At 44.3% G+C, this 27787-nt stretch overlaps 1 protein-coding gene across 2 annotated transcripts in view; it reads left to right on the top strand.

Moving 5' to 3' along the window:
- LRP8 (LDL receptor related protein 8) overlaps window positions 1-14065 on the top strand; it is a 178698-nt gene extending 164633 nt beyond the window's left edge. For both annotated transcript variants that reach the window (XM_071565329.1, XM_071565328.1), the window contains 12 exons: window positions 1264-1383; window positions 1513-1638; window positions 2336-2507; window positions 4381-4608; window positions 5178-5296; window positions 6358-6497; window positions 7139-7280; window positions 7730-7882; window positions 8591-8821; window positions 10608-10676; window positions 10887-11059; window positions 11893-14065. In XM_071565329.1, coding sequence (XP_071421430.1) covers window positions 1264-1383; window positions 1513-1638; window positions 2336-2507; window positions 4381-4608; window positions 5178-5296; window positions 6358-6497; window positions 7139-7280; window positions 7730-7882; window positions 8591-8821; window positions 10608-10676; window positions 10887-11059; window positions 11893-11931 — 1712 coding nt within the window. In that variant the 3' untranslated portion in view covers window positions 11932-14065. The remainder of the gene's footprint in view (window positions 1-1263; window positions 1384-1512; window positions 1639-2335; window positions 2508-4380; window positions 4609-5177; window positions 5297-6357; window positions 6498-7138; window positions 7281-7729; window positions 7883-8590; window positions 8822-10607; window positions 10677-10886; window positions 11060-11892) is intronic.
- The last annotated feature ends 13722 nt before the right edge of the window (window positions 14066-27787 follow it).

Genomic DNA, 27787 nt, shown 5'->3' with positions numbered 1-27787 from the left:
AGGAATAGGTGATTTCTGTCCATAAATGTCACTGAACACAGAGTGGCTGTGGATGCCTTCCGGGAGCCTCCTGACGGTGCTCTTTTAATTACGTATTGATATCTGTATGTGTGTGCCTGATAGGAAGGCGAAAGCATCCCAGAGCTGAGATGGGGTTCCTTCTGGCATGGTATTTTCCTAATCTTACTGACTTAATTGGCTTGTGGTTGTTTCCCTTTTCTTCCAAGAGCAGTGGTTTAATGGCTCTGCTGTGCTGCTCACCTGCAGTGTGCAAGGAAGCAAGAAGTGAAACATAAATGAAAAATTTGACTTTAAATTGCATTATAAATGGGAGCAAATCAGTTTGGCTTGTTCTAGTGAGCCCACTATCCCTGAAATCCCACAGTTCCTGTTCAGCAGTCTTCTATAGGGAGAGGACTTTCCCTTCACCTTGTGTAGGTCAATTACAAGAAGAAATGTTATTTCTGCCAGGAAAACAGCTTTCCCCAACCTCTCATTCAGTTCTAGTTACAAGGATCCATTTAGCCTGCTCTTCATTTGAGCACTTGAAAGCAGGATCAGAGAGGTGGCTCTGGATTAGACAGGGCCCCAGGAGAGGATGGGGCTGTTGTTTCATAAATTGCACACTTGGGCTGCCAGCAGAGCCTGTTGTGTGGGATGTGTTTGTGGGAGGACTGTATCTCAGTGCTAATGGAGTACCTCTGACAGACTGTACTTTGGTGTTTTCTGGAATTTTTCACACAGATCATTCCTTGGAGCTAGATGGAAAAATAGTACAGTATTTCAAAATAGCTGGCCCCTGGGAGATGAGAGTCCCCCAGCATGAATTATTAAAGCTCAGAGAGACTGTTCAGAAAAGTCAACATGAACCAGTGCATGGGGAAGGAGGAGTATCCTGGAGGGAGCCCTTGGGTCCCTTGGAGGTTTCTCACATGTGGCAGAACATGCTCAAAGCAGCAGCTCTGTGATGGGATGAGATGCAGAGACTCACATACACTGTGTCCCCAGGGCTCCCTGTTCATTTAGCCACTGGCTTTGAGTCCGTAGGATCCCACAGCTCTGGTTTGGAATAATAAAGAGCAAGAAAGTGATACAGCGGAGGCTTCCTATCTGTGAAGTCACTCATGTGCTCTGTGGGGCCAGCTCCTGGCTACCAAAACTAGATGACAGATGTGGGAAAATTTCTGAGGGCCTCTCTTAATTTTATTCAGTCTCACAGCTCAAAGCGCTCTGTGTCACAGATAATCTGTGCGTCCCTTCCAGGTGTTAACGAGTGCTCCAAGAACAACGGTGGCTGCTCACACATATGCAAAGACCTGAAGATTGGTTACGAGTGCGAGTGCCCGCCCGGATACAAGCTCCTGGATAAAAAAACGTGTGGAGGTAATTTACATGCAAACAGCAGTCCCTTGTGTTTCACCATAGAGAGACGTGATTATATGCACTTGAGCGTTGCTCCATCACAGATGGTTTGATTTCAAGTTATTGATGGGTTTCAAACACTCCTTTCAGACATAGATGAATGTGAGAATCCAGACGCTTGTAGCCAGATCTGCATTAATTACAAGGGAGACTACAAATGTGAGTGCTACGAAGGATACGAGATGGACACCCTGTCCAAGAACTGCAAAGCTGTAGGTAAGACAACGCCACAGGCACTTAAACTCTGCTTGCTCAACAACACAACTCCGATGAGAAAACACACTTGCAGGGTTGAGGGGAACAGAAGCAAAAGGAAACAAGCAAAGCAAGCAAAACCATCTCATTCTGAGCAGCACAGAACTGCTGCAGCGATGGCAGATGCGTCTCTAGGCAAGAACTACTGATTGTGCAGATCAGAATATTTTAACAGTGTACAGAGCAAGATTGCAGTCACTGCTTGGCTGTTTGAAGCTGAAACTAGAAAAGAAAGTCTCTTGACAGGTGTTATTGAAAACAGTGCAGCAAAAACATTTAGTGGTTGTAGTATTGAAAGAAATCATCCCAATTGCAGCAGGGTAGCTTAGCCACCCCTCCACCCTCCCAGCTGCAAGTCACCAAAATCTAGCCCTTGATTTTGTATCTAAAATGTGTAATTGAAGGTGAGGACATTCCCTCGAATTTAGCAAGAGCCAGTATGTGTCCAGGGACCACAGAGGTGCCTCTGCCCTCAGTGCCCACGTGTGGCAACCCTGCCTCTGGAGGCCCTTACACTTGCTTCCCGTGTGGAGTAAAGCTTCTGTACAAAGCAGGACTGTCAGTGACTGACAGTTCCATTGTTGTTTGAGAAATGAAAGCCCAGTCCAGCCCTCGGGACAGCTGCTGAAGTGACAAATGTGCTGATTTTCTGTGGCAGGCAAGAGCCCCTACCTGATCTTCACCAATCGCCACGAGGTGCGCAAGATAGACCTGGTGAAAAGGGACTATTCCCGCATCATTCCCATGCTGAAGAACGTCGTGGCGCTGGACGTGGAGGTGTCAACAAACAGAATATACTGGTGTGATTTGTTCTACAGAAAAATCTACAGGTAAGGGCAAGAGAGGATGTGTGTTGGTCCCTTCCCAAAGCTTCAGTTCAGTCTGTGCCCCTTAATTCTGCAGAGAACAATGCAGGGAACAGGAAGCCTGAGGGCTTTTCTGCCCTTACAGGATTACCTGTTGTGGCCCAGACTTTGGAGGATTTTTAAGGAACTGATAAAGAAACTGGGGGCTTGTGCAAGTAATCTGGCTGGATAATACAGAGTGATTTTTTGTCAATACAACGTCCTGCAGCACTTGGCAATTAAACACAGACTCTTGTTTACTGAATACGATCCTGCAAATCAGGGTGAGGCTGTGAGATTGTTGTATGGGAACCCACAAAGGACTGGCACCTGGAAGCACAAAGGGAGCAAATGGTGGGAGCAAGGAGGCAGCAACACAGACACAGGCTGATGCCCACTGTAGCCTCTGGTAGACTGAATTTAAATTCAGAGCATTTGACCACAGTACACATTCTGTAATTCTCATTCTCGCTCCTCCTTCAGCTGTTTTTGTGGCATCCATCATAGTATTGTGTGCCAGGACTTGTGAGTGTGCCTAAGTCAAAAATGCATTTAATTGGCGCTCTGAAAATCCCCCGTTGTGTTCTGATTTGCACAGCTATTGCAGCCTGTTGCAGTGATTTGTTCTGGATTTTAGCTGATGATCAGGCAGAGGCTGATGGCTGTCAGCATGCAGGAGGCAGGCCCGGGTTCCTGCAGGCTGTGGTAGCTCCGGTGCCACTGGCAGGGAAATTTTCCCAGGTTGTGCCGAGTGTGGAGCACTTGTGTAGCTGGGCAGGTACACTGAGGGACCTGTGGGACTCTGAAAGTGGGGAGACTTAGAGAAGAAAGCTGTCTGCTCTCCCTGGGTCTGGCTGGGCAAGGACTGGTTCATACACTTGGAATTATCTAAACACGCAGTTCCTTCTGCAGCTCTCTGCAAGTGAATGGCCTGGGATGCTGGAGCCACTGAACAGTGTTCCTACCCTGAATGTGGCTATACCAAGCCTTTTTCTAAGTAACTGGGTTTTTACCCCCTTTCTTACTCCTGCTGGTATTAGCTTTGTTGCCCCATCTTTTCTGCAGAGCAAGCTGTGCAATTATAACTTCTTAACAATTAGAATCCTCTTTAAGGTATTGCTGCTATCATTAATACCAAACATTTCTAAACAAAACTTTCTGCTGTTTTATACCTTTTTTAGATGTACAAAGTTATTCTAAGAGCAAGACTAAGCTTTTACAAACACTGATGCAAACTCAGAATAACTCGATTTCAGTTCACTCAGGGCAGGGGACACTGAGAGCAGAATCAGCCTGTGTGCTTGTAGGAGCAACACTGAGTTATTCATGAAACATCCCTGTGGAGTCTGCTGCCTTTTATTCGTGTTTTAAAAGATTTTGAGACTGCTACTTAGTGAACACTTTCTTTGTATCTAATGAAATCACTTGCCAAATTAATACAGCTTCATGAATTTCTTTGATGAACCATAATTAGCTACACAGGTCCTAATTCTGCAGTACATTTAGGCACATTTATTGCATGGTAAGTTCAACTCTGCTCATAAGAGCCCAGGGGATTATATTTCTAATGTCCATAAATCCCATGAATCAGTGCTATTGCAGTTAACATGCCTGAAGTCAGTGTTTTCCTGAGTGGTGCAGCTACAGCAGGAAGCAGGGAGAAAAATGAAACGACAGTTCCCTGCTGAGGAAATGCTTCCGTACAGGCACGGGGAAATCAGCAATCACGGGGCAAGTGGAAAGCTGCAGCCAAAAGGGTTCCTGTGCCAGCCATGCTGCCACACCAGGCCCAACCCCAGGCACCTGAGCCCGGCCCCCTTGCCCTGTGGCAGCCCTGTGACCCATCCTCTGCTTGCAGTGCCTACATAGACAAAGCGAGCGACACGGCCGAGCAGGTGATCCTGATCGACAGCCAGCTGAACTCCCCGGAGGGACTGGCCATAGACTGGGTCCACAAGAACATCTACTGGACGGATTCTGGAAACAAGACCATCTCAGTGGCCACCGCAGATGGAAGCAGGAGGAGGACACTTTTCAACAGTGACCTCAGTGAGCCGAGAGCCATTGCTGTTGATCCCACACAGCGGTAGGTGTAATCACCACAAACAGCCCTTTGCCAACAGACACGTTCCAGTCGTGTCTCTGCCTCTCTCACAAACTTGTGCACGGTTCTCACCTTAATTAAGGCTTCAGATGCCCTTTCAGATAGATCTGTGGGGCTGCTGAGATAGTGGAACTCACTCTTGGCAAGACCCCTGCTGTTAAAGGAAGTTCTGAAACTCATGGCCAGGTCAGGTGTTCAATGGGCCTGGGCTGGTCTGGGCACATCAGTTGTGCTGAAAAATGAAGTCAGTCTGACTTGTGGTTGGGCTTGTGTTTTGGGATGAGTGAACATCACATACCTAACAGGCACACCAGGAGACAGTTTGCAGGGATTAGGTACTAAGGTGAGATGTTGCATTCTGGTGCAAGCTTTGTGGCAGGATATCCAGTGGGAGAACAGCACGTGGCTCCACCAGGTGCACATCAGAATTAACTGAAGTGGCTGAAGGCTTTGCTATAATAAGGAGAGAACGGGGCACCTCGTGCTGTGAACAGCAGTGCAGATTTCCTAACTAGAGCCCCATTAGCTGTTTTCTTCCATTTGTCTTTCAGGTTCATGTACTGGTCTGACTGGGGAGACAAAGCCAAGATTGAGAAAGCTGGCCTGAATGGCGTGGGGCGGCAGGTGCTGGTGACTGACAACATCGAGTGGCCAAACGGCATCACACTTGGTAAGGGCTGCAGCATCCACTGTGGCTGAAACAAACTTGTCTTGATTGTTAAATAGGAATGCAAAAGTGTAAATGTGCAAAGGGACCTGCACACACAAATCCTAAAATACTCTGTCGCCACTGCAGGAGTGAAAAGGATATTTCATGGAGCAGGAGGGACCATCCTGCTCTGGAATAGTTAGAGCTGTGTGTGTTAACACTGCACAGATTTGAGGTTCTGTGCTTGGTTTTGTATTTGAAAATTCTGGCCATGACAAGGATGTAGGAGAAAATGCTGCTGCCATTGCATAGTGCTTTAAGTGCTACTGCTGTGAACAAATAATGTTATCATTTAGTAATTAAGAAATTAATTAATGACTTTTCATTACATAACTTGTTTTGTGTTGGCTCTCATTCACTTGCATTCTGTTCAGTGAATCTCATCCAAAATGGATGAATTTGCTCCAAAGAGAGAAATGCAGTGCTTAGCACTCCAAAAAACATTGGATCCTTCCCTCTCATTCCTACCTGCACCCTCCCCACAACCTGGCTGGTTGCGGTAGCACCAGCAGTGTTCCCCCAGTCTGAAGCACCAGAAGGGCTTCTGGACACAGGATCCTTTTAAGCTGTGTGAAAACGTGTGAATCCCACAGCTCCTTCAGAGAGGCATTTCACTGGAATCACAGTAGTTCTCCAGCAAGAGGCCAAGGCCTGAACAGCCCTGGGAGGGATGGAGCTTCTCGCTCAGGCACTAAGGGAAGCCCAAAGTGTTGCTGCCCTGCTGCTCCTGGTAACAAAAGAACCTCATTGTACAAGGCTGTCAGTCAGGCATTCCCCACACACACACACACACACACACACACACACACAGAGCAGAATGTTCCCCTCTTTTAATCTTATTTATAGGGTCTTATCCCAGCATATCTGGGCACTGATTCAAAATCAGAACTAGTGTTTAAAAAAAAAAGAGGCCCAATAATAAAGAGATTAGTCATGCTGCCAGCAGGAAAAACATGCTGGGCAAGAGAAAAAGAGTTGCAAGAGCTGTGTGTAATTTTGCTTCATTGTGTTTTACTTTTCAGATTTGCTGAATCAGCGTCTCTATTGGGTAGACTCCAAATTGCATTCACTGTCCTGCATTGATTTCAATGGCAGCAACAGGAAAGTTCTGATCTCCTCTGTGGATGATCTGAGCCATCCTTTTGGCTTGGCTGTGTTTGAGGTAAGAGTTGAAAACGGATGCAGAACAGACTGGAGACTGGGAAGGTCTCAGAGCTCTTCTTCATTAAAAGCTCTGCCTTTTGCACAGCACAGAAAGCTCAGCAAGGGCAGTCACTGCCATAGGAACCGATTAACCTGGGGTGGGTTCAGCAGGGAAGGTTGGGGTTTAAAGGCGGTGTCAGGGGCAATGTGTTGTCTCTTGCTTTTACCTAATGCAGTCCTTGTGCAGTAAATGACCACGGGACCAAAAGCTTGAACTTTGGCACTCACTGTAGGTGAGTCGCAGCAGAGAAAGGTGTCTGGTTGGCTTTTGACTCAGTGAAACTCTCTTCCTTAAATCCTTTATTCTGCCCATGCACTGTGTGTGATATCTGGGCTTCTAACTTCGGGCACAGGTTCCCCCAAGGCACTGCTGCTCTTTAGTGTTCCCCTGTCACCATTTCTTGGGTTGTTTCACCTCTCTACAGCCTTCCTGGCCTGAACGGCTGGGTAGGATAACAGACATTAAACAGACATAAAACATTAAACTGAACTGAAGGTGCCCCAAGGTAGAAGTACCGTGCACATTGTGACTGCTGGAGTTTAATGCAGTTGGAGCTGGGTTTGAACAGGGGGATGACGAATCCCGTGCATTCCCTGCAGGACAGAGTGTTCTGGACTGACCTGGAGAACGAAGCGATCTTCAGTGCAAACAGGCTCAATGGCCTGGACATCTCCATTTTAGCAGAGAATCTCAACAACCCTCACGACATCGTGGTGTTCCATGAATTAAAGCAGCCCAAAGGTAAGACTTGTCCTCGAGGTGTCATGGCCCTTAATCAGGTTTATTTGAGCTGGCAAATGAAATGCTTCCTGATGGTTCTTGATGAGAGAGAAAGCACAGGTAATAATGGGAAATCAATGCCTAATGTTTGAAGTTCCTGCATAATTAATTCAGCAGCAGCATTTATTGGAAAGTCTGCAATTTGTTAATAGCTGTTTAATTAGCATCTTTGATAACAGTGAGTTACTCTTGTCACTGTGATGCTTCCCATTCATTATGCATTTGGGCAGTTTTTATAGCACGGTGTAAGATTCCACTCCACTGTATGAATTGTAAAGGTGCTTAAGCAGCCCAGTTAATTGAGGTAGGGATTGTAAGAAGGTATTTTTAGAGGATCTGATATTTCTTTGCCAAGGGCATGAAATAAACAATTAGAAAAATAACTCTTCTTTTCTTCTGCCCTTGAACAGCCCCAGATTCCTGTGAGCTCAGCCCGCAGCCAAACGGAGGCTGTGACTATTTGTGCCTCCCTGCACCTCAGATCTCCCCCCACTCCCCCAAGTACACCTGTGCCTGTCCTGACAACATGTGGCTGGGTCCTGACATGAAGAAGTGTTACAAAGGTAAGTACAAGCACATCTCCATTTCACTGTTCCAAAAAAATCATATTTACAGTGGATGTATTTCCTGATGGTGGAACACAAACACTGAGCTCTGTAGTCACAGCAGCACTGTGGTGTCCTTTGCTGAAAGCTTGCTTATTTTGGAAAGCTAAACCAGAAAAAGATAGAGAAGGAACAGGATGAAAAGGAAAAGGGCCCAGCACTAAAAGTGTGAATGGTCGATAAATCATTAAAATTTGCCATGTTATTCCATATCTATCAATAGGTACATATGCAATGTATATTTATATATAGATACTTATATATCTCTATCTATATATATATCTCTATGGATAGATAGATACTGGATCCAGAGAGGCCACAGTCATTGCTGATATCTTGAAGACATGAGTGACTTCCATGTGGTTTTCCCTAACATGCAGAGAGTTCCTGATCCAAGTTCAGTCTCTCTCTTCCAAAGTTCCGAAAAAAACCCACAAGTTTTTGAACTTAAGTACCATCCATGTAGAGTGCTTTAATAGTATTAAAAAATTAAGCTTGACTTCAGGAAATCATTTCTGTAGCTTCAGGCAGAGAACTACTGATAGTCTGACTACCTGGGAAATGGAATTGATTCTGCTTCTCTTCCTCCCCAGATTTATATCACCACCTGTGACTTGCTTTGTGTACTTGCTTTAACCAAATTTCATTGTTGCTCTTGATTTTCAGATCTTCCAACCACTTCAGCTCCCGCTTTGGTTTCTACATCTGCAGCATCCCGCTCTGCTGGTACCACAACCATCACAGCTGTACCTGGCAGTGCCAGCAACACCACTGAAGTCACCCCCAAGGCTGTACCAGAGGCTACAATTACCACCCCAAGTCTTCATCTACCTTCCACCACATCCATCCTCGTAGATTCTGAGATGACCACTGGAAACAGCAATTTATCCCAGCACTGTAAGGGAATCAGACTCACTCCTCTTTTCCTTTTCTGTACACACCATATCACACCACCCCCTGCACTGGTGGGAGACCCAACCTCCTGTCTGGGTTACAGCAGGGTCAGGTGCACAGCAGGGGACAGCAGCTTTGTGCTCTTCTGCAGTCCCCTGGGTTCCAAGGGCTGATGGGATTCCAGTCGCTCGGATGTTAAGGAACTTAGATCAGGTTTTCATCCAAGGCACATGAAACGCCCTCAGAGTTCACACAAGTCCTTGTCTTGTGCTCAGTCCTAGTTCACCCCAGCACCAGTGCTGTTCGCAGTGTTGCAGACAGTAGAATGGATGATTCTGCAGGCACTTTAGCTATTTTAATTAATTATTAATGTATCCAGCACAGGCTGTGGGTGAAAAATGCCCCATGTGCAGCTTTAGTGCTGCTGGACATGTGGAATCACTGCAGCCCCAGACAAGCTGCCTCTGGTTTGTGTGGCTGTGCTTGGCATGTTAATGTGGCCTTGTCATGACACAGGTTTGAAGTTTTGCATTATTTATCAGAAAAGCATCCCAGTGGAGAGCACTAATAGGCTCTCCTCAAGTTCACCCTTCATAATGAGCGAGCAATGGAACACCAGCCTACATCTCGGAGAACAGGTAATCCCTCCAGATCCTGCTGCCAAGGCTGAGTGGAAGGGCTGAATTGCTTCTCAAAAAAAAAATCTATTCCAGAGAGAAGACTTTGCTCTTCAGGACCTCAAACAGACCTACACTGCTTTACAAACAGTAAAATGGCTCTTTCCCCCAGACCTTTGGCTGTTCCCTTGGCCCTGGACAGCAGCAGAGCAGCACCCTGTGCTGTGTGGGGAAAGCACAGCCCAGTGTCTACAATGCACTCAGTTAAGTTCTCTTTGGGCAAGTTCCTTTCAAATGTAACAACTACCTTTTTAATAAGCCCTGGAAGCAAGGTGCTGTTATTGTCCACACTGGAACACTGCCACAGGGAAGTGTTTAAAAGGATACATTACCTTTTAAATTCCATGACCTGGTGTATCACAAGAGAAAGTATGGTTAGTTCCTCCTCAGTTCCTGATATTTTAGCAAAAGCAAATTTTTTTGCTGATCACCCTATGTAAGAGCTCAAAACAAACATTTTAAAGTATATAGCTCAAAAGGTATATTGATTTTTACATTTTTTCCTGTACTTGTTTTTTTTTCTTCCAAGTACAGTACTGAGTTTTGGGGCCATTCTTGCATGCAGCAATGAGGGAGAGCTGTGCAGACTGACTCCTTAGCTGTAAATAATAAAAAAGGAAAAAATTAAATGGAGAAGCTGTGCAGATGGCTTTGAAGTACATTCTTTTTCTGACAGCTCAATAAATCATTAATTGTGTCAGTACTCGAAAGTGTTTGCTGTGGATTTTTAAGAGGACTATTCACCATCCCCTGATCCATGCATGGTATTTCCATTGAATGTCAAGTTTTTAAAAGTGGCCTCTTTTTTTGTGCTTGAAAATTTGAGGCACAAGCAGAGTCCCCATTTCTGTTTAGAGCTTCTGTGTTCCCCTTGGCTGGGCACTCTCTGGAGTGCAGTGTCCCCTGGGGCACCAGCACTGCCTGGGCCCCGAGGAGAAAGGGCTCAGCCCAGCCCAGGTCTGGGTGTGCTTCTCAGCTTCACTATAACAATTTTATTATGAAACTTTTTGTAAACTCTTTGCTAACAAAAGCTTTCTGCTGGGCAGAACAACACAGGTACTAACAAACCCTGCTTTAGAGTTAAATGATCAGAATGACTTCTGTAATTCCAGATGCAAATGGTGACGAAGGCTTCGGTTCAACTGTGACAGCAGCTGTGATTGGAATTGTCATTCCTGTGGGTAAGCTGATTGGATTGAACTTTTGAGATCACATCCATGTGCCACTGTAAACACTCTTCCAGTTTTCAGGGGTGGGAAGGAGCACAGGAACTGTTGAAATGGGAAAAAGTAGCCCAGCTTTGAGAAAATTATACAAGGATGGCTCCCAACATGGGAACATCCCAGCGGATCCATGCCTGGCTAACAGCCCTTGCTCTCCCCTCTCCTTAGTGGTCATCGGCTTGCTGTGCATGGGGGGATACCTCATCTGGAGAAACTGGAAACGGAAGAACACCAAAAGCATGAATTTTGATAATCCAGTCTACAGGAAGACAACAGAAGAGGAGGATGAAGACGAGATCCACATCGGGCGGACGGCCCAGATCGGACACGTGTACCCAGCAGTAAGTGTCCCAGGGAGGCTGAGGGAGAAGGGGAATTCTGGTGAGAGTCCTGATACAGGATTTCAATTAGTGTTAGTTATTTGTCATATAATAAGAAAAACCATATCCCTGATTAAGCAGAAGCCTAAATTTCTAGGCAGCTCATGTAGTTGTCCTAGAACATAGTGCACTGTATAAGATACTCTGCTCAAATGAAGAATAATTGTCCTAATCAAGGTACTAAGCTGACAAGTGTAAAGCTGCCTCACTGTGGGACAGGTGATTATTTACCCTCCACTGGATTCTGCTATATCTGTGCTTAGACTGCTGCCAAGAGTCTGAACTGTCTTAAGGATAAACTGAGTTTCTCTACAAACCATGGACAATATTTTCTCTAAAATAACAGTGTAAAGAAGAGCCTCATTCCTCATGAGGAGTGAGTGAGGTTCCAAAGTTAAGGAAACAGAGCCCTGGGGAGATGAGCACTGCAGGTACAACTGCAATGTGTGTTGAGAAGAGAGCGGGAAAACCCATCAGTAGTGAGTGAAGGCAGTACAGCTGCTGTGGGCAGGCAGGTGTGTATCACCTAAAGGTTCTGCACAGATCACACTAGGAGAAGGTGTGTCATCTCTGACAAGAAACCTTATCCAATACAGTAGGGCAATAAACCTTCCAATATCTCTTCAGTAACACTGGGGCAAGTGACCCCATTTGGGGGAAAAAAATACAAACACTGCCTAAAATAGATTTGCCACAATACACCTGGGACAACAATGGGAGTTTTAACAAGAAATAGAAGTTCGTAACAGCATCACAGTTCCCAGAGTTTCTCAGGTGTGTTCCTTTCCCCACAGCGTGTAGCACTAAGCTTGGAAGATGACGGGCTGCCATGAGGATGAAGTTGCTGCTCCAAACCCACACCGAACAAATCTGCTTTGGATCACAGAACCTGCTTCTTCCTTTTGATCGTTATTTATGTTGCAGAAGGGTAACCACAAAGTTATAATAAACTGCAAACATCCAAAGGATGTGAGAGTTTTGTATGTATAATCTTTTATACACATTTTAACTTGTTGCACTACCCATTTGTGATAGTGAATAAGCAACAGCTGAGCTACTAACTCAGTGTACATAACCAGCCAGGCTGAAGGTTCAGTAGCTATTGCTTTATTTTAAGACTATATTTATAGATATTTTGTAAATATGTTGATTATGCTTTGTGGCTATCCATCAACATAAGTAAAATAAATTCTGTACAGGCAGTTTAGAAATATTTATTAACAAAATCTGGATTATAAGATCTGTTCTGTAAATATAGTAGAGGGGTGAGAGTATTTATTTTTTGTATGTTTGGCTTGCTGTGCATAGATTATCTGTATATATATCTATCTGGACAAGATAGATATATAGGCATATAAATATATACATATATATAAGAATATATACATATATTTTAAAACTACTAGCCTACATTTATGAAAATTAGGGATAATTGATTTTTTACAGGATGTTTGAGAAGTTTGCTTTGAAATCTAAAGACACTAAGTAAGAAAAAGCTGCAGGGTAAGACAGCTGACCAGTGAAGCACTCCCTTAGAAACAGCTCCTGCTTGCCATCCTGGCTCTCAAGGGTTGCTTTTACGTCCTCTGCAGTGCTTTTAACTGGAGAGCTATTGCCTACAGCATTCCAGCCAGGAGGAACTTCTGCAGCACCCAGGGATTGTGTGCTGTACAGCTGCTTTTCTAACAGCTTGGTGCAAATCTGATTTAGGGTTTTTGTTTGTTTCTAAATGTATGTCTAAGTGCTTTTGCACACTGGGAATCTTGCCCCCCTCAAATCAGCTCAGAATTAGCAGAAACAAAGATGTAGCCAAATCCTTCCACACACCCCAAGTGAGCAGCACTCACCCTCTGTCATCAGGACAGTAACACAAGTCCTTCCCTCCTTCCCCTTGCCCACACTTGGACTGATTAGGAGTCCAGCTCCAGGAGGTGCTGTGGGCAGATGTGGAATTCTTTCAGGTGCAGCAATGCTGCCCCTGGAACATCCTGCCCCAGGACTTGTTTTTTCTCATCTCATTCCCAGGGAATTCTGTGGAAAGCAAATACACTTTTCCTATCACTGTAAAATGGACTAGTACCTCCCTGAACTGTACCAAATACTAGAGAAATCTTCCTCATGTTTTTATGTCAGTCCAAGCTTTTGTGGTCAAGTGAGTAGAAGAAACTCATCCTGAACAGGTTTGAGAATAAACTCACAGTGTAATTTGAGCTGGGAGCTGATTCTTGACTAGGAGAAGGAAGAAAGTGTCTAAAGCCCTGGTGTGCATTACAAACATAATACACACTCTCAAAATGCTTCCTGGCCTGCATAGAAAATACAGAAGTAACCAAACATCCTTCTATTCAAAATTTTAGATTTTAAGGCAGTGAAGAAACGAGTGAGATATCCCATTATTGTTTTAAGGTATGAATCTCTCTTTCTACAAATCCATGCACTGTGTGCATGAAGGAAAAAGCTGAGCAAAGACTGTATGTGATAACACTGTAACTAACAGACGAATGTAAATATATTTGAAAGTTCTACAGTTTTGATACTTTTTTAAGAACCTGTACACACAAACAAACCTGTACAAATGATGTGCAAAAAAAGGCTGCAGGTTTTTTCAAACCCTTGTAAATGAACTCAATGTGCAGTGCGGATTTCAACCTTTACAGATTTATAACTACTGAGAAGTCAAACACCAAATTTGTTTTTTAAGAAATTAATTATTTTAAATAATGGTTCAGATTGTTAGGGTGATATTTAACATTGTAATCACTTCTGATCTGTCTTGTCATACTGAAGTTCTGTTAGAGTAAGTTCTTGCTTGGTGCCTTTTGTGTTTCAGTTCTTATGTTCTGACAAAAGGCCCAGGGAGGGGCAAAGGGGGGCTCTGTGTAACACTTGATGTACTGAAAACCAAATGAACATGTTTGTAAAACAGTGCACTGTTTCTAGAGAAAGATTAAACTTTTTTATCTGGGACTACTGAACTAATTACTGCATGGTGTCTAAAATGGGACCGTATTTTTCTTTAACGCTTGACTGTCTGAAGGCAGATGGGAGGTGGGAGCACTGCTGTGTCATATTCAACATGTAGATCTACAGATCATTTTGTTCTGAATTGTATTTCTCTGACACTTTTGTTTTTGTCATCTGCAAATCACACTGAAAACAGCAGTGGGTTCATTATTTCCTTGAGCTGAACAATTTTATCAGTGAAGTAACTGAGTAAAACCTGCAGTGCTCCAAGTACACTGGTCCTTACCCATTGGGAGGGAATGTCCCAAAAGGGAACAGGGCATACAACAAGACTGGTGGAGTTTTTAACCTGAACTGCCTAATTGCCAACTACTCAATTTCTTCTCACAGCTTTTGGTGAAACACACCTACACAAGCTGCCAAATTCATCACAGCCAAATAGGCACTCTTATGCCATCCTGAAAAAAGGACAGAAATGCTGCTATTCTGGGAATCACAGTGGGCAGTGTTAACTTTTTTAAACACACAAACTTCCATGGAAATAAAGCCAGAGTGAGTTTCCTTGTGCTGGAAGTATGACAATAGCTGTAGCTGGGGACACAAGTGACTCAGAACTAAGCACACAGTTCACTTCCTCTCTCTTCGCTATCTCTTGTAAAAGTGAAATCCTAGATAAGAAACAAGAGTATCGTGAACAAGGAGGGACAACGGGAGGCATTTTGGAAATGGATGGGTGGTTTGGGTATGACATTCACCTGTGCAGAGAAGCCTGAGCAGGCACTCAAATGCTCAAAACACTTTTGCTGGATGCCCCCTTTGGTCTGCACAACTTAACACATTATCAGCCAGAGGAAGAAAGGAGCCATAAGTACCCAGATCCATTAATACAGACCTCCTGAAAGCCAGGACAAGCAAACTGCATCATTGTTTCCCTGCCCCAGGCCCTTTGCAGGATGTCCCCAAAGCAGCATTAGAAATCAGAGCACTGAAGACAATACAGCCTTTCCCCACCACGTGTTGGTACAAAGCCCTTGGAAGCAGCACATTTATTGGAAGTCCCTTTTTTGGCCCTAAATGAAGCTCCCAAGCAGATACCACTTTTCAGACACAAAGTTATTACCAAACCCATAGGGACTTGTGTGCTGGTAAGTGGTGGTGGTTTAGGTTTTCTATTTAACTGAAAGTAAGTTTTTCTTATTTTAAAATATTTCTCAATACCAGTTCAATATTTTAGCAGAGTAATATGGTAACAAGTAGAAAAACTGAAAACAACAACAAAAACAACTCCAGGTGTAAACAGAAGGGACAGAACAAATGAGAAGAAGTAAAAGCCTCATAAGAAAATCCCAGACCTATCTTGGCAGTGAGGTATGCCTGTCAAAATAACTTTTTTCACTTTATGCTGTATTAGCAATAAAATTCTGGGGTTTTATTTCACTTTTTACACACAGTAACTGTACAGGCTGAGCTAATCCTCACCAGTGCAGTGCTGCCTACTTCTATTAAGACACTGTCCAGCTCCACTGCCTGACATAAATCCCTGCAGTGCCTTAACACCTGTGACCTGCTCACCTCTCTGCAGTGTATTGGGCTTCATTTCCTCACACTGTTCACCATCACATCAGCCCTTAACTTCGGGAAACAGTTTTAAATCTGCCTTCCCAATTTCCATCCTGGCCTGGGAGCAGGGGCTGTAGCAAGCACTCACTGCTCCATTGCAGGCCTTTGGAGACTTGTGCCAATTCCAGTTGTCTCCTCAATGCAGTGTCAACATTGGAAGGATTCAAAGGGAAAGACAAAGACAGTGAATTTAGATGTGAGGTACAGAGGCCACCTTTTAGATTCAAGCCACAGTCCATTTGCACATTAACATGCTGGCTGCTTGGTGGCCAGCTCAGAACACTAATTATAAAACATCCACACTCACACGCTCCCTCCTGCTTCCTCTGAAGGTCCCGGGGCTCTCTGTTCCTAAGGGAATGCCCTGTAGGGGTTTGCACCAATCAAGGATGCCCTGGAAATGGCACAGTGGTTGATGAAGGCATTGGTACAGTCCCAGGTGAGGACTTAACAGAGTAGTTCCAGTCACGGCTTGAGGGTTGTTATGGATTATCCTGATGACAAAACTTGGGGCTGCAGCTTTGCAGCTGCGTGTTCTGCAACAACCTGCACAGGATCCTTCCCATGGAATTGCAGCAAGCACAGCCCAGCCAAGATGGCATTTCATGATGAGGTGAAATGAGGTAAATCTGGGGTGCCCCTTGGTCTGTGCCAGGGACTGCACTGTCTGAGCTCTTGTACAGAAAGGGTGAGACAACCCTCATCTGCTACAGTGGGCTGGACAAGAGGGACACAATGATCAGCTGAAGTTACAGGAGAAAAAAATATGCAGAACTGTGCACTTAAGTAACTAAACTGCTGGGAGAGGAAGTGTGGGAGAAAATCAGGAGTACAGTTAAACTCATGAAAAGGTGGGGGGAGGTGTTTTTAAATTTGGGGGGTTTTCCTCATTATCCTACTCTGATTTAATTGGTAATAAATGAAATTAATCTTTCCCCAAGTAAAGTCAGTTTTGCCTCTGACAGTAACTGATGAGTGATCTCTCCCTGCCGTTACTCCAGCCCCTGAGCCTTTTGTTACATTTCCTCTCCTCTGCCCAGCTGAGGATGGGGGCGACAGAGCAGCTTTGGTGGCAAATGGCAGCCAGGCAGGGGCAACACACCTCACCCAGAGGAGAAAAACAGGTTGACTTTCTACAGAGACCAAACTGGCCATTCTCAGCTCAATTAAATGTGCCTGGCCAATGGTTTACCCAGCTCGTTACACCTCAATCAGCAGGAAATGAACAAGTGCACCTTGTTTTAAATTGTCCAGCTATAAGCACAGACTCCCCAGCCAAGACACAAATCTCTCAGAGTGAAATTTTACACAGATAAAGACGAACTTGGCTTTTGCTGTCACAGCAGCAGACGCAGTGACACAAACCATCAGCTTCCCAACAGATTCCCCCCCAACAGTGTCCCCAGAGGAGCCCCCTCTGCCTCTCCCAGCAGTGGCAGCAGGTGCCAGAGGAAGCCAACGAGCACAGCTAGGGCTGTTCCCAGCTCTTACAGCAGGGTAGTAATGCTAACTTGGCCCTCAGCATCAGCAAGCACAATGTGAATTAACATGCTTCAAAAAATAATACTCTTTTTCAAATTATTTGCAGCAATCACATTTCCCTGTGCACCCCAGTGGGAGACCATTCCCTCACAAGATCAGCTGCTGCTGCCTGCTAAGTGCTCCACACTGTTAAGGAAACCACTGTAATCTTGTCAGTCCCGATAAGGCAGTGCCTTAGCAGGAGCTGGAGTTATGACAGGGAGACAAGAAAATCTCCCTGATAGCTGGATGGGCCCCAGCCTGGTTCCATGGATGATGTACACAGGATTACTGAAGACTCAGCTGATAATTGTTTCTGTCTTCACATCAGTTCTGTCCTTCAGCCCGTGCCTACACACCCCCAAGTCAGGTGAAAGAGCAGAGCTGACTCTGCAGTTCTTGGCCAGGTACAACAGGCCAAATAACACAGACATTATTCCACATCACCCTATTCAGGATTTTATCTGCTGAGTCTGCCAATCAAGGAATTAATTACTTCCAAATGCAGTAATTTATTTTCATGCATATATTCCCCCACCGGGGCTTAGCTAAAAGGACATACATTAATTTAATTAATTAACCTTACACATAAAGGATGACAGAAAGCCTTATGACCAAACAAACCTTTCAGAAAAATCTCTGAATTTATGTATTTTACTAATAAGGCACAGACCTAAATAAGATCTAAGCAAAGAGAACACCTTGCAAAGATAAACAATACTTGGAAAGAAATGCATTCTTTCTTTTCAACATTATTTTTCATTATTTCAATTTTTCATTTTTCAAGTATTTAATTATTCCAGTTACTGGAAATGTACATTATTATTAGCAATATCTGAAATAAAAAGCCTGACCTCATGAACTGACTTCATATTACTTTGATGCTCAAGGCAAAGTCAGGAAGAAGAAACAAAAACTTTTCCAATCACATCAGCAGCCTGCAGAGGAGCAGGTGAGGTGAACAGAAGCTGTTGCTGTAGAGAAAACTTGAGGTGAACATGTAATTTTAATCTTGCATACAACCTTGATTTTCCTATCTTAAAAAAGACCTAATGCAGTTGGAGGAGACACTGAGGAGATCACAGATAGCTGAGAAAGATTTTACATTTTTCAGAGCTTCAACTCACACAACTCAGAGGATGCACAGCACCTATATATAAAATCAGCAATGGTGCAGAGAAAGCACTAGGATGTAATTATTCTTCTAAATATCCATTACTAGCTACCATGAGATAGGAGATGGGGTAAATGGAATTCATCTGATCCAATATGAAAGAATCCTGATGATCAGATGAGTAATTTCTCATATTTGCTTTTCCTTCTTTTTTAACCATCACCTCATTTACTACAGAACATGGAATTTCTTTTAGTAATTACAACTGAAGCTTATCAGACGTACTGTCCACATGAACAAAGCAGTTCCTGCACCTCACATGGTTTTGTGTTGGAGCCACATCAGACCCAGAGACATTAATTGAGAAGCCATGACAGAAGCACCTGATGATGATGCTGATGCATTTGTAGCACACTGCTCTGGACTTTCAGCTACTGTGCCAGCAATTAGCTACAGTTATGGTTTCCCATAGCAACAAGGTATATGGGACTAATTGCTGACTGGGAGCTGTACCTCCCACAGGGAGCTGGGCCAGGTGTTCCCTGGGTTTGCAGGAAAGGGAAACAAGGCTGCTCCATGAGAATCTGCAATACAGATGGAATTGACTCCAAAAGTACTGGTGTCCGCAGCAGCAGGAGCTGCAGAACACCCACATTGCTTCAGACAGCCCTGACCAAACCAAGGAAGGATGGATTAAACCCACTAAACTTTCCCCCAGATCCCCCTGTTCTCATTAGTTTAGGAAGAAATGAACACAGGTAAATCCAGGTCTCTTCAATAGGATAAAACAGCAAATTAACTTTCACAGGCACTTACAGTTTATAATAAAAATGTAACAAGTGTCCATGTCATCAGAGTTATGACCCATCTTACTATTAACCATTGTTTTTCCAAGTACCAAGCATTGCACAGTATGTAAATGCAGCCTGTACACACAGGAATAAATGCTCAAGATCTGTTAGGAATGGGCAAAACTCAGCAAGCAAGCAATCCCAGAAGAACACATTCTCCTACACTCCTCAGCCCAGCCTAAAGCAAACAGACAAATCCAGCCTGGAGAGACTTCAACATTAAATGCTCAGTAAGCTGCAGTTCAGAACTGCTGGTTTCCCACTGTGCCTTCAAAGCAGAAAGCAAATGGTTTCATGTGGGATCTGCTGCCTGGGTGGACTGAATTAACTGATGGGGAAAACAAGCCTCAACTGGCAGCCAAGATGAGGCAACAAAACGAAGACTGCAGGGGCTGGCCTATGTATGGAAAAGCAAAAAATACATATCCAGAACAATCATGCACACAACAACATAAGCTGCAATTTCACCAAAGGTTTTAGTTAAGTCTTGTGCACTGAACTGTGCTTACCAAGTCCCAGTCACTCAGTTCACTGTCCCTGCACACAGTTCTGCACTGACTGTGCCTTCACAACGTGACTGCAGAGCAAACTGCAGGTAACACAAACCACTGTGCAAATCCCCCGTACCTGACCTCACAATGTGCTGTCACATCAGAGGTGGCACCTGCTGAGCTTTCACCTTACGGGGCAGAGGCACATTTGCAAATTCAGCACCCAAATACTGGACAGAGCAGGGACAGAGAGGAGGGAACTGGAGCTTTCTGAGGAGCACAAACAGCAAACCCCTGTTCCCACCTTGGCTGGAACAAAAACACGCACTGGCACATGTACTTGTGTGTTCCTGGGATGCTCAGGCATCTCCCTCCTCCCAGACCTGGGTGCTGTTTGTGAGCCCTGCACGGGCAGGATACAAAAGGCTCCATCTCATCCTCAGTACTGGAGCAGGGCCCTCTAATGGGCAGGTACAGAACCCTTTTAATTTCAGCGAGTCGCTTCAAGGCAAAAATCCTAATGAAGAAAACATAATTTGTAGTGTCAATAACTATTAGTGCTATGAGGGCTACAGAACACACTGAGCTTTGATTTAATATCTCCCTTTCAGAGCACACTCTGCCTTCATAACAAGAACAAGGCCAAAGAGGAATAACCTGTGGCTGCTCCTGCAGATCAGGAGTCTACAGCCATACATTGTCTTTATCAACATTTTCTGCTTTGAGAAAAAACCAGCACACAGTGCTATCAGAGTATTTGTCATCAGACTCAAGGAATATCCAAAATGATGTTGGATTAGATTCATAAAGTAGTAGCTACTATCTTTTTGAGAGGGCTCCAGGGAAGCTCTGATCCCAGTCAGCCATCCTTTCCAAACTAAGCAGAAACTTTGCTGGTTAACTCTGATCTTACACAATATCTACTTCTGTCTGCTTACCTCCACCTCTGCAGCAGCCTCAAGTATCTCCTCTTCTCCATCAGCATTTTTGAAGAGTAAAAGGTGATCAAAGCATAAATAAAGTTTACTTCCAGAGAGGGTGAGATGAGCTGGTAAGGAAAGTGGGTAAAATGTGAGTGATCTGAGAGCAATGGCAATTAGAAAGAAATCAAGGGCAGCTGGGCTGGAACTCTGGGAGGGCAGTGACCTCAGCTGACATGTATCAGAAGATTTGATAATCCTCTAACCAGGAATTTTAACCTCCAAGTGCACACACACAGGTGTTCTGACAAGAATCACAAGCAACTAGAAGGAAAAATACAGGGAGTAACTTTTTAGATGTGAATTCATGTCAGCCTTTGGCACCTGATCATTAGTACTGGTGCTCAGTACAACAGCAAAAATATTTGGCAGTTTGAAAATTGTGCCCACATATAATTATTGTGCTGGCAGTCACTGTATTCAACAAGACCATGCAAAGAACTGCATGGTAATTTCCCATAAAAAGACAGGCAACTCCTCCAGCCACTTCTTTATGCCTTTTTCTTTTTTTATGACAACACAGGAAGACAAAGGTGATTGCTTTCTTTTCTGCCACTACCCTAAAATTAAGCCTTTCCCCACTGACACTCATTTGGCTTTACATCTCTGATCTGATGAGCACATTGAAGTAAAGCTTTTTTAGTTCCTCTTTAATCACCTCAAAGGCTGTGGAGCAAAACTGAAGTCAGGTAAACATGTCACTGAGGAGATGCCTGTAAAGAAATAACTTTCCTTAGTATGAGAGCCACAATATAAATTGCACATCAAACCTCCACATTTTTAAATATTTTCATTTTTCTGTTTCCATGCAAGAAACCTCAGTCAGTGTCTTCTACTGACACTTCCTTTTGAGCCAGAATGCAATTCACTCCCTTAAGAAAAGTTACCAGAGTGGGAATTTCTTCAAGCTCTTGAATAGTGAACAAAACATGGAAAAAGTCTATACCAGGCTGCAGGATAAACTACCCAGCTGGGGCTGAGTTGGCCTGGGACAGGGGAAGTTGGGGGGAAAAATAAAACAGGAGAAAAATGCAAGAAAAGAACTCCAGCTTCAGCAGCAATAATGCAGTTTAATGGACCATGGAATATCAGATACCCAGCAAGAAGATGACCTTTTCTCCAGTCCTGAAATAACAAAGCCATAGAAAACAAACGGTGATAAACCAACTCCAACTTCACAAAATCAATTTATGTGAGAATAGAAGAACAAAAGACGTGACCTTTTCTTTCCTATTAAATAAACTAAATCCTTTCTACTGAGGCCTTCTTTTTGAACAAAAGTTATTGCTTGACCTTTCTTATTCCAGTGCAGGATGCAAAGTGATTGGGGAAGCATTTAAGCTCTGTTGTTTTTCCCCAGTCACAGTTTGTGCCACCACGGAGGGGAAAACAGTGCAGATCTTTCCTAACTCTGACACAGGAGCTCCTGCAGGTACCACCAGCCATCTGTGATATGACCCAAAGACGGGCAAAGATCCCACAGGCTGGTGCTGGAATAGGAGTGGATATTTAGGCTGGAATACAACTGGGCATCCAAACCAGCCCTGTATCTGCACAGGATCCTGCAACACACACAAGCATCAGTTCCTGACCTGCACAATGAAGACTATTAGAAGTGATACATGTTAATAGAACATTATTACATCAACATTGAGATTTTATACCTGATACAATTTTGTATGCAGTTCTCAGAGAATCAGAAGCACAAAATGAATTTCCTGAAATTATCCTTTTCTGTGATATTATCACAAGATGAGTTCTTAGTCATTTGTTGGATTCTCTACACAAACTGTTCTATAAACTGTATGAAATAAAAATATAATGTAAATGAATGATAACTACACAATGTAATGTTATCTAAACATTATTTTACCTGCAATTTTTCACTTGTGGGGTCAGTGCCCAAGTAATGTTCAACAGATGGATATTGCTGACTAGGATAACTGCAAAATAGGTTTATTCATTGAAAATAGAAAGACATTATTACTTCCAATCCTTCTAATCCCAAGAGCCATCTGTGGGCAAGATATTTGATTTGATGTAGAAAAAAAATAAGTATGTACATTTATGTATGTGGAAATGTATAAAAATACATGCATGAATTCCTGAGGCTGCCACCCAGCACTCAGTTAAGTCAGTCCATGTGGGGCTGCTCATGCACCATCCTCTGGTTCAACAGGACAGACTTCCAGGCACAGCAATCCTGACTGACTGGGAATCAAGAATCATTTTCTGAGAGAGACAAATCACTTCATTATAAGAAAAACTCCCTGGCTTCTGGGAGGGAATTAGTGAATTACAGTCACCATCATCATTTTCATCTCAGTTTGAGTTTCCATCCTCCTGTTTTGTTTTGTTTACCACTGAGAAAGTGCCAGTGACATGAACATGGGACAGAACCAGCCTGCTGGGCCACGGGCACAGCAGAGCAGTCTTGCCCAGCAAAATGGACTCTTGAAAAGCTGACCTAGAACTCTCTGAGATCAGGCAAAAAGGACAGGAGAACATCAGGACTGAGCATGGTACCTCCTGGCTGTGAAATTAGTGCTCAACACACAGAATCTGAGAATATACATCTCCATGTAGTATAGAAGGGACAATCTTTTGCCAGAAACCATAGAGAAGGTAGAGAGAATAAACGCTGGTATCTTTACTGCTGAAGAATAAAGAGCATTAACAACCAAAAAAGATCTATGGCCCTCCTAATTTCAGGGCCTGCCCATCTCCTGCTCCCAAGAGCTCTGAGCCCCCTGAACAAAAGCCCCAGGGTACTGTGGAAAGGGACATTTACTGATAAAACAATCTTTTCCTGGATAAAGAAGAAAAGGGTTGCCATGGCAACCCTGAATGAATTCAGCACATCACCTGCACGCACAGTCTGTCTGCAAGGGCTCTCCTGAAAGTTGAGGGTTTGCCTGCTTCTAGCTAGGGGTCCCTGCAAATTGTACAAAGGTTTTGCACACAAGGATTGCACAGGACATGGATGGGACTTCTGCATCCACCAGATCAGAGGCAGCTCCAAGGCACAATTATCCATGTAAAAGGAAAACAGTGTATTTTGCTTGACAGTGATTTTCAAATGGCTGTAAAGATGGAGAATTTGATGTGTGCAGGGGACAAGCAGGGCCTGGGAGCTTTCTGTGAGCAGGCAGGTATGCCAGAGGTGTTCACCTTTTTGCCAATGAAGCCTTAGGTTTGGATTTCCTGACCTACCACACCAGTTTCCTTCTTTACGGAATAAGGGAAAAGCAAAACCCAAGTAGAGGAATCAAATACATTGGAAGAACAACTTGTTTATAGGAGATGACAAGCATGACAAAAAATGAAATGCAAAACCAAATAAAAAGTATGAGGAAATACAGGTAAAATATCAGAAATAAATAAAATTCAATTCAGCTTCTTGTCAAAGTGTAACAGAGAAGATGAAGTCCACTCAGAGCAGCATCAGCATGCCTGAAGGAAAATCTAAGTTTCTGTTACACATGCACTGCCCCTGGGCTCTCACCTCTGTAAAGTTTGTGGAATTCTGGTGTGTCAAAAGAGTCTGTCAGAGCTTGGATTTAAAAAAAACAAACACTCCCCCCAAAAAAAAAACAACCAAAAAACTTCTTGGATTTGGTAAAACATTTCATATAAAAGGAAAAAAGTAGTACCCAGGGCCAGTTTGTCTCCAGCAGACACAACAGGCTGCTGACTCAGCTGTATTGTGATACTAATTATCTTGCACTCAATGCAGAGGCACAGGAATTAACATTCTTCAAAACTGGAATATAATTCTCTTCCCAGCAACTAAAGCAGTAACAGGCACGACAGGAATCTATGCCCAAAGTCAAGGCCCACACCATGAAGCACATTAAATGCTACTGAATACATTTTAAAGAAACATTTTATGGTTTTATGAATTTTCAAAGATTATATTGTCTTACTTTAGTCTGTGAAAGTAGTTTCTTTGGTAAGGGAATCAGTAAGAATTAAAGCCTCTGTAGATACAAGAAGAAAGGATTGCATAAAATGCTGTATGTTTAGAACATGGTTTCACCAGTTACAGGCTTGGAAAAATAGCAGAAAACAACCTGACTTATTTGGAATCTGTGAAACAAATTCTGTCACCCAGTTCTTCAGTGTTCAGCATTTCTAGTAAAGAGAAAAAAATAGCAGAAATACAAGTATTTCAAGAAACAATCATAAATCTTACAATCTTAAAAATAAATTAGAGATCCAAAGCAGGTTGATTTATTTGAGCTATCTGCTCTTTTACTGGCATGAGAAAACCCCAAACAAACCAATATTCAGAGCATGTTTATCAGATTTCTCCCATTTCTCGAGTCCCAGAGAGAGCAGCTCCCCATAGGTCAGAAGTGAAAATCATGAAAATTTTGCTCTTCTTAAAAAAGCAACAAAAGCATCCCAGTCCAAGCCCTTTATAAACCAGAATCAGGATCAAGATTCCATATGCACATTGTTGTAGTACAGTCCTTCTATCGTATGTGAAATAATGCTAAAAATGTGTATTAATAGAGGTATTTGCCACAGAGACAGAACAATTGCTGTTTGTACAAGCTTTTGAGCAGAGGCAGAACCATAATGCACATTTCTCTTCACAAACCCACCCTTAGCCCAGTGCATTCAAGCATAGAATGTGTGCAATTGTCAGGGTGTCAAGATAACCCAAACACCCCTGGCAGCAACGCTCCACCCATTGTATCCCCATCAGACATGACAGTTATTTAAAGACAAAAAAACTAATATACACACAGCAAAAAGCATTTTTATCTCACCCACAATATCTATTTATCATAAAATAGATCAGTATTCAGCTAGAAGACAGCTGACACCTCAAAGAGGAATTAAAATGCAGGTTCTCAGATAGCTCATATTCCAGTTTGCTCTTCCTTCCAGCACAGTAACTTAAACAAAAATACATTAAGTACTGATATTCCTTAGGCTTATAAACAATTTAGACAACTATAGTAGAGACATTCTCTCACAAAAAACCCCAAACAACACGAAGACAAACCAGACAGTACTTGCTATTACCTTTAGAGTGGACAACCAAGCTCACAGAACAAGCAGGGTAATAGTTCTGACAAAACTCCTTCAGTCTGCTGTAAACAGGAATGTTGCTTTTTAAGGTGACGTTTTAAGTTCTCTGCAGTACCTGGAGCTGCTAAGAAAGCAAGTGCTTGGCTACTTCTGTATCAGTAGGACTCTCACACTGAGCTTTAGCTATCTTATAGAATGGAAATCCATGAAGAACACAGACTGCAGCTGGGAATATTCATGCATAAAAATTACGAGTTCTCTTCACATCTATATAATGACTACTGAGAGTCTGCCTAAACCCAGGAAACTATGGCCAAGAAATCAGGAAATTTTAACCATCTATTTTATTATAAACAGCCCTTTGAGATTCCGAAGGGCCACTCTTCCTGACCAAACACCCTTTGGATGCCCTCTATAGCCAGTTAAATTAAGGGAGCACTCCAGAAAATGCAAGAAAACTAAACACAAGAAAAGCTCTTTAACCCAGGCAGAGAAGGAGCTTGGCCTGTTACCACAGTGAATAGCATTGGAAGTCCATTATCTGTTCAGGAGTGAGCCTTAAATATTTCACCTTCCTCTAACTATCTGTTTATTTTCCCACTCTCGGTGAGTCTGCAATAAATTGTGCTTTATAGAGGGTGTGCCCAGGGAACAGTGTCTTTAGGACCAAGCAAATAGTAATTAAGTTAAACAAGACAAAGATAAAATCCCTTGGCCCCATTATTTTAATCCGATGAAGTCCTAAAACATGTCTAAAAAAGCTATTTAACCCTAATTTATGACTGCCTAGATTTAAAGTCATATTTCCCCAGAAAGTTACTAGTTTGCCTCACAGTGCAGTGACTTGTGTGAAAATAAATGAACCACAAATCCAAACATTTTTGCTTTTGACTGCAGTAGTGGAAGCTTTGAGTCCCTACAAAGCCAGAAGAGGAACACACAGCACAAAACACTCATGGCTCCAGAAAACCAAATTACAGACAAATCTGCCCTCTCCATGGGGGCTTTATTCGGCTGAGTTATGAATTCTGTCCGGATGTGGACACTGTGGGCTGCCCTCCAGGCAGAATTAACTGAAATCAACACATTTATTTGATTATTCACACAATACCACACCAAAGCCCATGTTATATCCATGGCTAGATTAGATCTGGAAGCAGTTCAGCTGTTCCATCCAGGTCGTTAGTAAGCATTGCCTGACATAACTCTGAGTAAGCAGAGTGAGCCCCACCAGCCCTGAACCAGGGATGTGACACAGCACCACCTAAATCAAATCATCAGTGTCAAACCCATTTCCAGTTCTACCACAACAGAAAACGCCCTGCCCCATTCAGTGTCCTCCATAAAAAGTGTCCCATCTAATGTTCAGCACAAAAGATACCCACCCTATGTCTGAATTTTTTTACAGGAGGGCATATCTCTGGCTCGTACCCCCCGGCTGTTTCCCGGCGGGGTCGGGCCGGGGGAGCGGGGCTGGACTGACGGAGCGGGGCCGGGCTGAGGGAGCGGGACTGGGCGCGGGGCCGGGCTGAGGGAGCGAAGCTGGACTCGGGGCCGGGACTCGGGGCCGGGCTGTGACTGTGTCTGTGGGAGCGGGGCGGGACGCGGGGGCGGGCTGTGAGAGCGGGGCGGGACTCGGGGCCGGGCTGAGGGAGCGGGGCGGGACTCGGGGCCGGGCTGTGACTGTGTCTGTGGGAGCGGGACGGGACGCGGGGCCGGGCTGAGGGAGCGGGGCGGGACTCGGGGCCGGGCTGTGACTGTGTCTGTGGGAGCGGAGCGGGACGGGACGCGGGGCAGGGCTGAGGGAGCGGGGCGGGACTCGGGGCCGGGCTGTGGGAGCGGGGCGGGACTCGGGGCTGGGCTGTGACTGTGTCTGTGGGAGCGGGGCGGGACTCGGGGCCGGGCTGTGGGAGCGGGGCGGGGCTCGGGGCCGGGCTGTGGCCGTGTCTGTGGGAGCGGGGCGGGACTCGGGGCCGGGCTGTGGGAGCGGGGCGGGACTCGGGGCCGGGCTGTGGCCGTGGCCGTGACTGTCTGTGGGAGCGGGGCCGGTCCCGCCCCTCACGCACCCGCCGCCCGCCAGGGGGCGCCCCCGCGCTCCGCCCCGT

The sequence above is a fragment of the Pithys albifrons genome, chromosome 10 (genome assembly GCF_047495875.1).
Source record: "Pithys albifrons albifrons isolate INPA30051 chromosome 10, PitAlb_v1, whole genome shotgun sequence".
NCBI classification, from domain to species: domain Eukaryota; kingdom Metazoa; phylum Chordata; class Aves; order Passeriformes; family Thamnophilidae; genus Pithys; species Pithys albifrons.
This window is presented reverse-complemented; position numbering and strand designations above follow the sequence as displayed.